This window comes from Physeter macrocephalus, chromosome 20, assembly GCF_002837175.3.
Source record: "Physeter macrocephalus isolate SW-GA chromosome 20, ASM283717v5, whole genome shotgun sequence".
NCBI lineage: Eukaryota > Metazoa > Chordata > Mammalia > Artiodactyla > Physeteridae > Physeter > Physeter macrocephalus.
Window position 1 is genome coordinate 71,445,637 of NC_041233.1, and position 15,102 is coordinate 71,460,738.

The following is a 15,102-nucleotide window of genomic DNA, read 5'->3' on the forward strand; positions in this document are numbered from 1 at the left end:
TATAGTTTGTATTTTTTATAAGTTGGAAAGGACTACTTTTATGAAATTTACAATTAAAGAATTTACAGATAATACAATATAAATTAACACAGTGGGGAATAAACACAAATACTGCTCAAGTACATTTTCAGTGTACTTTATTTCCTATAATGTAGTAATGACAAAACAAAGAACATACCTGCTACATTCTAACAATGTAACTTTAAGGCGGCCTTCAGTAAGTGCCCATTGTTGTATATGGATATGCTCTTCATCATCTTCTTCGAATCCTTGCAAGGTTTGGAATGGGAAAAACGGCTTAAACCTGACAAAAGTAAAGATAAGTCTAAATTTCGGAATAATAAACACCACACTTTAAAGCGTAATAACAAAAACTACCTGTAGGAAAACAACACAAAACAAACATCTAATACTGCATGTGTCCTATAAAACCAGAGCTTACCACACACCCCCATAACTGGCAGCAAACAGTGCCTTCTTGGTGGCACCCAGACTTCCTGGTTTTTTGGCATGCCCTCATTGACAAGGCAGGACATCTAGAACAAAGGAAAAGAAAATCTAGAAGCCACCACTGGGCCCTGAAACTTGGGTGGGACAGGAGAGAGATTCTTTCTGGACCAGATGGGAAGAGTGTTCCTACAGTAAAAGATCAAAATTCAGAAGGCAATGTTCCATGGAAACAATAAAATTGGATAGCGATTAGTACTAGATAATGATTAATAATAACAACAACAACAATTAACAGCAGCAAAGGTATTTATCAGAGATGTTTACTATTTGCCAGGCAGTGTGCTAAGAGCTATACATGCTTTGTATCTTATTCAATGCTCAAAATCCTGAGTGGGCAATATGATTAGCTTCCCTCTCCAGATGAAAAGGGTGAGGGTTAGAAAGGTTAAAGAATTTGTTCAACATTACACAGTGAGTGGCATAACCAGAATTCGAGCTAGTTTGACTAGTTGACTACGTAACACTTCAGTTACCTATGAATTATTCAGGTCTTTTTGTGCTCATTGTTAATACTCTTGGGTTTTATGTAGAAGCTTGTGGTGAGTTATAAACTGTAAGCTTTAAAAACTTTAATCTGAAACATAATTCATACTCCTCCATTAAAGCAAAGGACAAAGAAAATGAGAAAATTGGGCTTGAGGGCCTATAGTTTTCAACTAACCCTACACGCTGTCACTAGACATGACATTTGTCTGCTCAAAAGCTTTAATGCCTTCTCACTAACCACACACAGGATAAAAGATAGTCAAAAGTTCTTGGTTTCATATTCAAGGTCTACCACAATTAATCTTTCCAATGGTATTTTTCCTTATTAGAAACCTTCCAATCTAGGAAGTGTAGTCACCTCATATACCCACAAGATGCCATGCATATTCCTGCTTTCAAGCCTTTTGTACCAGCTGGAGGTTTTCCCTATTCCTCAAAGCCTACCCAAACCCTAAACACTTTCTATAATCAGCTTTAGGTCCTACATCACAGCAGACCACACGCACTGCTTTCACTCTTCTTTATCTTGCAGTCATTTAAATTGCTGGGCACTTATGCCTTGAAATCTCAAATGTGACCTGGTTTCACAATCATCTTTACCCCTCACACACACTATCAGGACTGAAGTATGTATTGATCTGATTTATAAAAATCCAACATAAAAAATAAAACAAACATTTAGAAAATATGAATAGCCCACAACAATTTATACTGAAAGATACTAACAGAGAGGGAGAAATACTATTTTACGGTTTCCCAATGAACAGGATTAAAGAAAAAATTCTTAGAGAAAGATAAGGAGGTATACAGACTATGCTCAGTGCTTTTCTCTTGCTTCTGAAAACAGATGGAAAACAGAAAGCCCCTTTAGTTTCCTAATTTCCATTGAAATCATTTGATTCAGACAGACTGGCACCAAATTTTTGAGAGGAAAAAAAGAAACTACATTTATCATGTTAATACGATGTTGTAGCTGAGTGTTTTTAATAAACAAGCCTTATGGCTCCTGAAGAACATATAACTGTCACTCTATTAAAAAAAATCACAAAAAGCACTACATACACTAGCAACATTGAATATAATAATCCAAGTGTGTTAAATCACAGCTGCTCTATGAATCAACTTTTCTTGTCACGTATAAAGCTAAAATTTGATTAAAAATTTCTCACAGGTGTGTGACTTCAATGTTATAAGGAGTAAAGTCTAATTTGGGTTTATTAATGCTTCTAGGGGGTTTGCTAAAAGGATTTATGCACAAAAATAAACTAAAATCAGAAAAAATGTATTCCATTTTAAAATAACACACTAAACATGGGCTAGAGCTACTTGTTCAACACCCTCTCACCATACACAAAAATGAACTCAAAATGGCTTAAAGACTTAAACATAAGACATGATACCGTAAAACTCCTAGAAGAGAACATAGGCAAAACATTCTCCGACATAAATCGTACCAATGTTTTCATAGGTCAGTCTTCCAAGGCAATAGAAATAAAAGTGAAAATAAACAAATGGGACTTAACCAAACTTATAAGCTTTTGCACAGCAAAGGAAACGATAAACAAAACAAAAAGACAACCTATAGAATGGAAGAAAACATTTGCAAATGATGTGACCGACAAGGGCTTAATTTCCAAAATTTACAAACAGCTCATACAACTCAACAACAACAAAAACAGCCCAATCGAAAAATGGGCAAAAGTTCTAAAGAGACATTTCTGCAAAGAAGAAATACAGATGGCCAATAGGCATATGAAAAGATGCTCAACACTGCTAATTATTAGAGAAATGCAGATCAAAATTACAATTAGGTACCACCTCACACTGGTCAGAGTGACCATCATTAAAAAGTCTACAAGTAGGGCTTCCCTGGTGGCGCAGTGGTTGAGAGTCCGCCTGCCGATGCAGGGAACACGGGTTCATGCCCCGGTCCGGGAAGATCCCACATGCCGCGGAGCGGCTGGGCCCGTGAGCCATGGCCGCTGGGCCTGCGCATGCGGAGCCTGTGCTCCGCAACGGGAGAGGCCACGACAGTGAGAGGCCCGTGTACCGCAAAAAAAAAAAAAAAAAAAAAAAAAAAAAAAAAAAAAATAGCCCTTACAAATATGTTCACAAAAAATTTTTTAAAGCATGATTAAAGAAGTAAAGGGAGGTATTATGACAATGTCACATCAAATATATAATATCAATAGATATAAGAATAATTTTAAAAAAAAACAAGTGGAAATTCTGGAGTTGAAAAATACAATAGGGACTTCCCTGGGGCGCAGTGGTTAAGAATCCACCTGCCAACGCAGGGGACACAGGTTTGATCCCTGATCCGGGAAGATCTCACATGCCGTGGAGCAACTAAGCCCGTGTGCCACAACTACTGAAGCCTGCGCGCCTAGAGCCCGTGCTCTGCAACGAGAAGCCACCGCAATGAGAAGTCTGCACACCACAACGAAGAGTAGCACCCACTCACCGCAACTAGAGAAAGCCCGCGTGCAGCAACAAAGACCCAAAGCGGCCAAAAAAAAAAAAAACAGTACAACGCAATTTTGAAGTTCACCAAAAGGGTTCTGAATAGTAGATATGAACTGTCAGAAGAAAAAAAAGTAGTGAATTCAAAGACAGAGCAACAGAGGTTATGTAAGCCAAAGAACAGAGGAAAAAAAAATGAAGAAAAATACTGAGCCTTGGAGAAATGATACCATTAAGTATACCAACATACACATAAAGGGAGTGCCAGCAGGAGGGGAGGGGAGAAGAGAGAGAAGAGCAGAAAAAATATTCAAATAGAGGTAGGTAGCTAGTAAGCCCCAAAGCCACAAATTATGTCATTTCATTCATATGAAAATCCAGAATAGAGAAATCTATAGAGACAGAAAGTAATCAGTGGTTGCTTAGGGTTGGGGGTGGTAGGTGGGCTAGGAGGATGATGGGTTGAGGGTATGGGGTTTTGTTTTTGAGGTGATAAAAATGTTCTAAAATGACTGTGGTGATAGTTGTAATATATCTGTGAATGTACTAAAAACCACTGAATTGTAGGTTTAAATAGGTGAATTATATGGAGTATGAATTATATCTCAATAAAGCTACTTTAAAAAAAACAACCCAGTTACCCAGAGATAATTGCTCTTGTCATTGCTTTGGTATGTAAATATTTAGTTAGAATTATCTGATTAAAGAAACAAAACCATAAATGACACAGCTCCATTAAAATAACTTAAAGCCCCTTTTAAGGCTTATGAAAAAACAAAGATTTGTTGAATGGCTACCATACCAGGTACTGACTGTAGAAAGCATTTATTTGCTCACTTAATCCCCCCAAACCAGGCATTAGCACACTGTACATAAGGAAACAGTCCTAGGGGTCTCACAAACACTATACCCTGGAGCCAAAATTGGAACCTATATTAGTTTCCTAGCACTGCCACAACAGAATATCACAGACTGGGTGGCTTAAAAAACAGAAACTTATTTTCTCACAGTGGAAGTCTAAGATCAAGGTGTCAAGAGGGCTGGTTTCTGGTAAAACCTCTCTCCTTGCTTACAGACAGCCACCTTCTTGCTGTATCCTCTCACGACTTTTTTCTCTGCACACATACTCCTGGTATCTCTTCCTTTTCTTTTAAGGGCACCAGTCCTATTGGATTAGAGCTCCATCCTTATGACCTCATTTAACTTAAATCATCTCCTTAAATAACCTCAAATACAGTTACACTGAGGGTTACACTGAGGGCTTCAACATTTTGGGGGATACAATTTGTCCATAAAAGAACTCAAATATAACTCTGGAGCCTGGTCTATAGTTCCTGAGGCTGATTTGATTACCGACCTGTTTTCTGCTGGAATACATGCTCTAAACCTGGTCTGAAGTTATCTGACAAGGATGGTCATGGTTTCACGTATATTACTGTGCTTGATCCTCACTCACAATAACATGGTGAGGCACGGTTGCAAATCATTTCCCCATTTCACACAACAGGTTCAGAGAGAACAAAGAGCCTTGCTGCAGACTGCATACTTTTTAAAAAAGTTACATGAAGATATATGCCAGCAAAATGAGGGCCTAAGGCAAGAAAGAAGAAAGTGATCCAGAAAATAGTGGATCCAAGTCAAGAAGGCAATGATGTCCTAAACCCAGATGACAGAGGTCTGGAAAACCAAGAGGGAAGTCCAATTTGGGGAAGGTGATGAAAACTCCAAGAAGGAGATCTCCAGGAAATAGGGAATGAATCGAAGAGGCAGAAGACATGAGAAGGAAGAGGTTCATTTTTCAATCAAATCTTGAAGATTTGGTTAAGGCAACTTGGTGAGAGAATAAAAAAGAATTCAAACTTGACTCTAGGAACATAGTGCTTTAATGGCACAAAGATTTTGAAACTAGAATATAGAAAAGGAAGCATAAACTTGCATATTAGGCAGCTCTGCAATAAAAAAAATTGTATAGACCTAACAATAACATAAATATTTCAATCAAGGAAGATTTAAGTCTGAACAGGACATAAATGTTATTATATATAAATAAGGAGGTAGTTCAATGAATGAATTGAAAATAGTGACATAACTAGATTGGGAAAAGACAGAAGGGAAGGTGAGAGAGGATATCACTTAGCTAAATCTTCATCTATCTTAGCAGGAAGTCAATCAATAGAAAATATCTAAAGTCGCTGAATCAAGACAGCTGTATGACTTTGTTGAGCAAAATATAGGTAACATCATAACTAATTACTATAGCTAACATTTACTGAGTACTTACCACATAATAAAAGTCATTACATTTATTAATTCTCACAATTCTATGAGATAGGTACTATAATTAATCTCCATTTTGTAGATGAGGAAATTGAGACACAGGTTAAATAACTTGCTCAAGGTTATACAGTTAGTAAGTAGTGAAACCAAGAAAAGAATCTAAGCAGTCTGGCTTCAAAACCTGTGTTATTAATCACTGCCTCTTAAAAGTTGTTAAAAATAGAAATAGTACTTCTGGTTGCTTCTGAAGAGTGTGACCTAGGGGAGGAAAGTAGAGGGTTTAGGGAAGTAATTGTTGATTTTAATTCTAAGCCCTTCTGTTATATTTGGTTTTTAAATTATGTACATTAACTCAAATGAAAAGACAGACAATATCAAATGTTGAAAAGGATGTGAAACTGCTAGTGTTCCATAACTACTTTCAAAACTGTGTGGCAATTATCTGCTACACAGGGATAGATGCTTAACCTATGACCCAGCAATCCTAGATATCCAATAGAAATATGCATAAATGTTCACCAAAAAACATGTATAAGAATATTCATAACAGCAATATCCAACTGTCCATCAACAATAGAAGGGATAAATTGAGGTACATGTGGAAGACGCCACAGCAAATATAATAAACAAACTACATCAATACACAATAACATGGATTAACCTCACAAACATACTGTTGAGTCAAAGAAGCTAGAAAAACGATGAGTGTAAACACTATGGCTCAATTTATGTACAGTTAAGAAACAGGCACCTCCCTGCCCCGCACCCAGAGCAATGGTGGTAGAAGTCAGGATAGTAGTTACTCTCAGGCAGAGCAGGGAAGGTAGCGTAGCATATGAGGGACTTTGTGGTTGCTGGTAATAATTCTATTCCTTGTTCTGAATGCTGTTTTGTTCATTTTGTAAAAATTCATTGAACTAAATTTTTACAGTTAGTGTACTTTTTAGGCAGTGAGTTACACTTCAGTAAAAGTTTAAAAGAAAAAACATGTTTAATTTAAAAATATGTGTTACTCTGATAACATTTTTTAAATACATATTTAAAATTTTACACCTACAAGAGACGCCAAGCCTTCTTCTCATATGTGGATCTGAGATACTCTTTTTTAACATCTAAAATATGTTTTTGCTCCAAGATGTTTCTTCAAGACTGTTCTATAAGCACCACGAATGCCAGCTGGTGACATCTCCATCACATGGCAGCAGTAAAACCGTTTGCAAACACTGTGATCTTTAGAGAAAAAGGGTTTACTACAAACCTAATATAAAAATATTCTGCAGTCTAAATCTACTCTTAACTTCAGCATGGGTTCTTGTGTCCTTGCCAAAATAATAAATCTGCTAGAGTTTTCAACTCAATAAAAGGGAAAACTTTCTAACAATTAGAGCCAGTCAAAAAGGACACAATTGTCTCAATGCACTGCATGCCTTCTATCTCTAAAGGTTGGATGAGGCTTCATCAAGGAGGGAAGGTGTTGTATAAAGAACGCAAAATTTAGAATCATACAAACATAGATTATGGTCCCAACTCCTAGAGATTTGTTTCAGAATAATCAAGGGAGGGGAGCGTGGGAAGATACAGATGATCAAAAGTGGCCACAAATTAATGATTGTCTGGCTACATATGTAACGGGGGTTCACTGAATTCTTAACTTTTGAGTAAGTTTGAAATTTCCCATAATGGAGAATTAGAAGAAGTTTGTTGTGTATACTAAAACAACTTGGGTTCTCTCTTCCTGTTTCCTTTCTCTTCTATATTTTCCTTAGCAACATCATTTGCTCTCACTGCTTCTATAAATTCCATATATTTATGCTTAAAAGTAAATGGAACACCTTTACTTCCAGCTTGCTCCTCCTCTCCTGTTTTACTGGCACCACTGATTTCATAGACTGTAAGAAACCTGAAGTTACCTTTTACTTCCCCCGTTCTCACAACCAACCAGTTCCACCTCCATTTCCCCAACTTCATATTGCTAAAATATGTCTTCTACTTTTCTTCTGTGTTCCCCACTGGCTTGGTTCAGGTTTTCAACGATTACTTAGAATTTTATGACTACTAAAATTGTGTCTCCTCTTCTTAAAAAAGACTATTTTCCTTTATTTATTTATTTTTTATTTTTTAATGAACATTTAAGGTTCATATATAAAAGCTAACAGAGCAATAAGTCAATCATGAAATAACATACAGGGAAATAAAATGGAAAATAACTCATTTACAATTTCTCACCACTGAAGCACTACACACTGGCTGCAGTGAGGTGTGGTCAATGTTTCAGACAGTGGATGCTCAGGCCAAATGCCAAGACTGTCATCACACTACTTTTTGTTTTAAGATCTTTTGTTTCTTGGTCATCGTTCAGCTAGTGGGGGGAGTCGGAGGGAGAGAAGTAAGTTTCATTCCCACCTCCCCCCCCAAAAATATTTTTTAAGCAGTTAAATTTTTCCTTGGGGAACATTGTATCTGTTAATCTAACATACCATATATTTCTGTTATTAAATGTCTGCATAAATGTTTATTCTATTTCTTAACATAAGATCATGCAGTAGTTTTAATTTCAGAACAGTAAGAATTATCAAAGGCAATTAGTTTTGTACATAAATGCCCACAGTTTCTTTTTCAATGAAAAATGTGCTCTTTGTGATATTTGTTTCTTGTGAGAGTTGGTCAAGTAATAATCATGGAGTATTTCCTAAAATATTTATTTGCTGGGAAAATTTGTATGAAATGACATTCAAAGTATAAAAAACATTGTTAGGTAACACTTGGAACAGTTAAAAATATACTTGTTTGTAAACTATCAATGTAAGATACTGAGTGTCAGAGCCATTGTCTCCTGTTTTTCTAGAAAGTGGCTTGATTTGTCAATGTGACATCTTTGAAACATCTGACATTATATATAGAAACATCAAGGCAATATTATTTGTACATATTATTAAACATGCAAAAATTTCCTGAAAGATAGTGCCCAAATAAGGGAGGTCCCCCAAGCTCAACCTCTCCTTGGTGCCCGTCACTGAACGTATGGCTGTCTTGGAGTTTGGGAGCATGGCAGCTCATTTTGGAGAGGTAGCCCCTTTAATCACTGGCTCCCTATTCAAATATGTTGCCCAGTAAACTAGGTTGAAAGTGCCAAACAGGACTGGGAATATAATTAGGGACATTTTGTCGATCTTGCTGATGCTGTTGTAAGTCTTTTTGTTTTCAGAAGTCTTATCTTCAGGTTTTACTGAGGCTGAAGAGGCATTTGAGGTCCCTGCAGGGGTCTGCTCCTTTGGGATGTTTGGGGGGTGGGTCATCTTCCCAGTAGTATAAGCATTTGTTGATTTATTTAGTGTAAGTTCACACTCCTTTTTCGTGATCTTGGCTGCTTCCAAGGCTTTTTTGCCGTCCCAGGCCCAGCCCCTCTTTGTGAAATAGTTGATGGTGGCAAACTCGATTAGCGCAGAGAACACAAAAGCGTAGCACACAGCTATGAACCAGTCCATGGCCGTCGCATAAGCCACTTTGGGCAGAGAGTTCCGGGCGCTGATGCTGAGGGTTGTCATGGTCAGCACCGTGGTCAACCCAAACACTGTCCTGGCTGGGACTGGTTCTCAGCTCAGCCAAAAGGACACTTGAGACAAGATCACAGTCATTATGCTGGGGAGATAGGTCTGGATGACAAAGTACCCGATCTTCCTCTTCAGATGGAAATGAGCCGTCATGACTGTGTGTTCACCTGTGCTGGTGCTGATGTTCTCTGTCCCCAATGTCTGCCCCATCAGGTGGTATTGGTTCAGCCTGGAGCCATCTTCTGCCACCACCACCAACTTGGTTGTGCGGTTGGTCCAGACATACACAATTTCGGAATTAGGATATGCATAGCTGCCAAATTTCAGAGGGCAGGCATGGGCATCCATTGGGAAGTCTTCAAGTTGCATTGGGCACTCTGCCGAGATGGTCAAGCACATGGTGTACAGCAGAGTGCCATCATCCTCCAGCCGCAGCAGCTTGTTGGGCGTGGTCAGGTTGTGGGTGATGGACTTCTTCTCATTGTGGAAGAAGGTGTCTGGAGTCCAGATTTTGCTGGCAAGGAGGTTGTTGAGAGGCAGGCACTGCATGAGACCTTTAAACCGAAGACTTTCGTCTTTCCACCTTTGTCAGAAAAACACGTCTATGGTGCATTCCATTTCCATGTCAGACAGCGGGCCGAAGCTGGTGACGTAGATGTCCGTTCTCACCTGAGTGATATGCTCTCCGAGCCCAGGCCTCAGTCTGTTGTTGTAGCCATCCAGGAGCCCATCCAAAATCCTGGTGAATATTGTGATGTTGTCATTGGTTTCACCTTTTACAGAACTGGTTGGCATTTGTGAAAAGCCAAAGTGACTGGCTAAGTTCATGGAAATACAGAACAGAAGGTTTTCGATCATGATAAAGCTAGAGAACATTCCATTGTCCATTCCCAATAAGAATAACAGCTGAAGCAGATGAGTTTGGAAGAATAACTGTTCCTTTCTCCACCTTGATGTTGAAGCTTTCTGAAATATTTGCCACGCGTTCAAAGTCAGCAAGCTACTCCTTGTTCTGCAAGGTGCCTGCGCGCTGGCCCAGGAAGGCAAGCTGTCGGCGAGGGTGCATCCTCCTCCTCCTCCGCCTGCTCTCAACCAGCTGGCAGGAGCGGAAGGCCAGTGCGGCGTCACCGCCCCATGCCGCCAGCGCCAACTTCCCCAGTCCTCCCGGCCGAAAGGCTCCGGTGCCCCCCGCGCTCCTGCCACCGCCCTGCGGCTCCACTCCGCAACCGAGGCCACGCTCTGCCCTGCTGCAGATCCCCCCCGCAAAAAGACTATTTTCTTAACCAAAAACAAAAGTCTGTGTCTTTTATTTTCTTTAATAAAACGCTACCTCACAGGATTATTACAAAGATTTAGGAGTTCATACATGTGAAGCACCTTGTAGAATTCCCAGCATTAACAGGTACACGAATCCTGGTTTTCTTCCTTCTCTGTGCTTCAGTCTCATCAAACTGGCTTCCTTACTGAATCTCTAAAGATATCATACAGTGTCCTGATTCTGTTCCTTTGCTATTTCTCCTACCTACACTGAACTTCCATCCCATCTTCCTATGTCTAAAGCTACACTATCCCTTAACAATCAGCTCAAATGTCATCTCATCCCTTCCACAAATATGTTTACTGTATTCAAGAATAGAGAGACCAATCAAACGCAGGCACTCAGAGACTACAGTCTTATTTCAGGGTCAGGAATACAAGCGGCACTACATCCTGCCTAAGGAAGAGAGTAGAACAAGTAGATATAAATTAGGCAATTGGGAGTTCTGTGTGGTTTTTGCCTTTCAGTCTGACAGTCCTGCCTCTCTCACATTAGGAACTAGCAAACATAAGTGTGCTCCCAAATCTCCTAAACCAAATATATAAACTAGATAAATCAGTGGTGATCGTTTCAAAATGTGTCTTCATTTACGTTCTTCAGAGGCACCTCAGTGGTCCTTTAAATAATGAGTTCTCCTGCTGCATTTAAATATCATCACAAACCTCTATTAGCCATAACTTGTATGGTGCACATTATTATGCAAAGTATGGCACACACTAATACAAAACTACATGTAACTAGAAAGAAAACAAAGTACAAATAGTTCGAAACATTCTTAATTTTCTATATTCGTAAGCCATGAACCTAAATTTCAAATCTATTTTATGTAGACAATTCAACTGATATTACATTAAAAAGACAATTCGTACACCAAGCTCCTCCACGCTTAGCAAGGTTAACACAGCCACATTATTTCTCCTGAGAGACGTGTCTGCCTGCTAATCACTCTGATCCCATAACTAGCCCCACATGGTAAGCTCCTTTTCACTATTCAAGTTCTCCTTCAGAGTCACCTCCTCTCTAACCAACACCCCTACCCCCCCACCATCTGGTCACTGCTTCCCCATCTGTGTTCTAAAAGCACTTTATATACACTTCTGTTATGCCACTAATCACCCCATTACATGTCTGTCTCTCTGTAGTTCTCCCACACCTCCCACTCCTCCCAACTAAATAGGGAGTTGCCTGAGGCGAGGAAACATGTAGGGCAGGTAGTACAGAACTGTGGTAAGAGCAGAGGCTTGGGATCCCATTCTGCTGCTTCGTAGCAATATGACCCTGAGCAAACTCTTGCCTTTAAGCCTCAGTTTCCTCATATGCAGAAGGAGGATAATAATTACACCAACCTCACAGTGCTGTCATAAGAATTACATGAAATAATGTAAAGCACTTAGCATCCCTCACTTCTCAGCTTCTTTGTGACATGGTAGTTTAAAGCAGTGTTAAGGACACAGGTTTTAGTCAGGGCTTGGTTTTGAATTTTAGGTCCAACACTTATTAGCTTTGAGACCTTGGGCAAGCTATTTCAACTTTGAGAGCCTCAGTCTCTTCATCTGTAAAAGTAGGATAATAATTAGCACCTATGTTAGGGTTACTGTAAGGATTAGACGAGAAAGTTCACATAAAGCATCTGGCACAGGGAAGTGCTCTAGAAATATTTCCTACCAAACTTTCTATTTATTTATTTGAAGGCTGGTCTCCTAGAGACATGTCAGACAGCAAACTTCTTCCCTTCCACAAGGAACCATATCAGGACTCAGCATTCGCCACGTATGATGTTCAAGGTTATAGCTGTTTGTCTTCCTTGGACTTCAGATTTCCCTTGGCCATGACTTCAGTCACTATACTAGAAGTCCTTTGTGAGGATATAAACTTGCAAGTGCAAGGAAACAAGTTAATAATAGCCAGTGCGCTTTCCTACCTTAGGTATCACCTTTATACCTCTGTGTCATTAAGCTTTCTAACTAAGGCTTATATTAAACTGAATATATTAAGAAACTGACTTAAGGAAACCCATGCAGAATTATTCTATATATGGAATTCCTTGGTGTGCACTAGGCTGACAAAGTTCATACTTGGGAAAATGATTTTAATTTCTGTACTCCTAGGGAGAAAGAAGTACTCCTAAGTGGTAATGAAACTAAAACGAACAAGGATAACAAATACTGTTACAAAGAAACTTTTCCCACCTGCTCATCCATACACCGTCTACCTAATATGAAAGGTTCACTTTTATCTAAACTCCTAATTCTGCACAGACTGATCAAGATCTAAAATGCTTCAAAATTTTCTGAAGTGGTTTTAAATATACATTGAACAAGAGTGATAATAGAGGCTGTAAGTCCCTCATAACAGAACTCAATAGCTGGTGACTCAGAGATGAGTCAATGTTAACTGATCTCCTATGCAGGAGAGAGAGAAAGTATCAAATGAGATGAGTGGCTCAGGGAACCAAAGTAATTACCTTGACCATGTCTAATAAATCACCTATATTTTTATGTTCATCACAACCTACAATGTGAAGGTCTCTTACCGTAGCCTATGATCAATTAAATTGAAACTCTCAGCTTTCACAAAGCTAAAAAAAGGGCAGAACAATGAGAACTGTCCTCAAATCCCAATTCCTTCTATTCCTCTCTACCAGCTTTCCAATACATGCCTTTGAATACGGGAATATAAAAATTACCACTTTATACGACTCTAGCACATTTACAAATTACATAATAATTTCATTGACATCCTTGATTCTCATAACTCATAACAATGTACAGCATTATAAGTCTTATTTTACATGTGAAAAAACAGGATGAGGAAGTTCAAGTAATAGCTTTCTGTGATCACATAGTAAATGGTACAGTCAAAACTGCAACACATCCACCCAGCCCTGTGCTCCTTACAACACCAAGATGTACAAGCAATACTATAAAGCAACAAAAAATAATGTATGTATTTAATATTCATTAAAGCTGACTCAGAAAGTGAGGCAATAGGGGTATCTCCTTTACATATGGCAAAAAATAAATAAACTTCAGGTTAGACCAGCAGTTCTCAAATATTCTGTTCACAGGGACCCTATACATTTATAAAATTATTAAGGACTCCAAAAAGCTGTTGTTTATATGGGTTATATGAATTCATATTTGCCACATTAGAAACTAGAAATAATACTTGTAAACATAAGACTACAAAAGCTCACATTCCATTAGCCTTCAGGGTGATGATGTCATCACATATCAGGAAACTCCTGGAAAATTCCATTGTACACTTATGAGAGAATGAGAGTGAAAAAGGTGAATAACATGTTTGTATTATAATGAGAATAGTTTTGACTTAGTAGACTACCCTGTAAGGCTCTCAAAGTCCAAAGGGGTCCTCAAACCATACTTCGAAAATCATTAGTAACAACTCTTAGTCATGGCAAATCTTCTTAAATTCCAAGTTGTAACTGATTATTTTACTTTAAGTACATTGTTTCTAGATTAAAAAAAAATCTTGAAGGAAGGAAGGACTGTTTTATTTATTCCCTCATTGCACTAATTCTCTTTGCAGTGCACTGTGCCCTGGACAGAGATGGTATCAAACATTTACTGAGTAAACTGAATCTCTTCTGAAATCTAGTGGATGGGGGAAAAGAAAACATCTTATGCCAAAATTATCACCTCCCTACTATGTAAAGATAAGAAAGATGAAGTATGTAACACAGAGGTTTGTCTTAAGTCAGTTAGCTGTATTGAACAGACAAAAATTCCATTCCAGATATGAAGTAAGAAACAGCAAAAGATCTGAACAAGAGAAATGAGGCAAAAGTTAATACTTTAAGGTTATAAATGTCCAGCTTTCCCCTCAATTTTCTCTATCCAAATAAAAGTAGCAAAGCATTTTCTGAACTATAAATGATTTTTAATATTATCCATATCCATGCTACACTTAGTTCATAACCAATCACCTAACTAAAGTCAGAACTTATTAAATGAAAATATATTAAAGATGATTTGCACCTGCACATTTAGGAGAAATTCCTACATTAGACCTATGCAGAAATAACAGAGACGTGAATAATAATGCCACCTCATTCTTTTCTCTAAGAACTTTAAAAACTTTAGATTTTTGTTTCATTCAGTATCAAAAATTACAAGTTACATGACTTACCCAACTATACACTAAATCAAGAAACCCACAGTAAACAGATGATCCTCATCATATAATCCTACTATTTCAGGGCAAGAGGCTGAGTTACTTTCAAGAAAAACCTTAAGAGCACAGGGGCTCCAACAATTATTACCACAGATTCTGGTCTAAAATTGTTGTTGACTGGCATGAATCTCAGAATGAATCCAAATCCTAACTCTATAGTACTAAAAAATTCAAATAGTCTGAATAACTTACTCAAATATTTTAAGTAAGCAATTTACCCCCAAAATGGCTTATAATTTACATAAATTGTATTCATGGGCTTTACTACAGACTAAGATGGTCATGAATTTTCTCCTTACACTT

At 38.3% G+C, this 15,102-nt stretch overlaps 2 protein-coding genes across 2 annotated transcripts in view; both read right to left on the reverse strand.

The window, feature by feature from the left end:
* PDZD8 (PDZ domain containing 8) overlaps window positions 1-15,102 on the reverse strand; it is a 91,740-nt gene that overhangs the window by 65,487 nt on the left and 11,151 nt on the right. Inside the window, exon 2 of the mRNA XM_024121344.3 lies at window positions 179-304. Within this exon, the coding sequence (XP_023977112.1) occupies window positions 179-304 (126 nt within the window). The remainder of the gene's footprint in view (window positions 1-178; window positions 305-15,102) is intronic.
* On the reverse strand, window positions 8,617-10,190 carry LOC102983355 (gamma-aminobutyric acid receptor subunit alpha-5-like). The gene is given in 1 exon segment (XM_055080936.1): window positions 8,617-10,190. A coding segment is annotated over 1 exon segment (1,386 nt). The 5' UTR covers window positions 10,176-10,190; the 3' UTR covers window positions 8,617-8,789.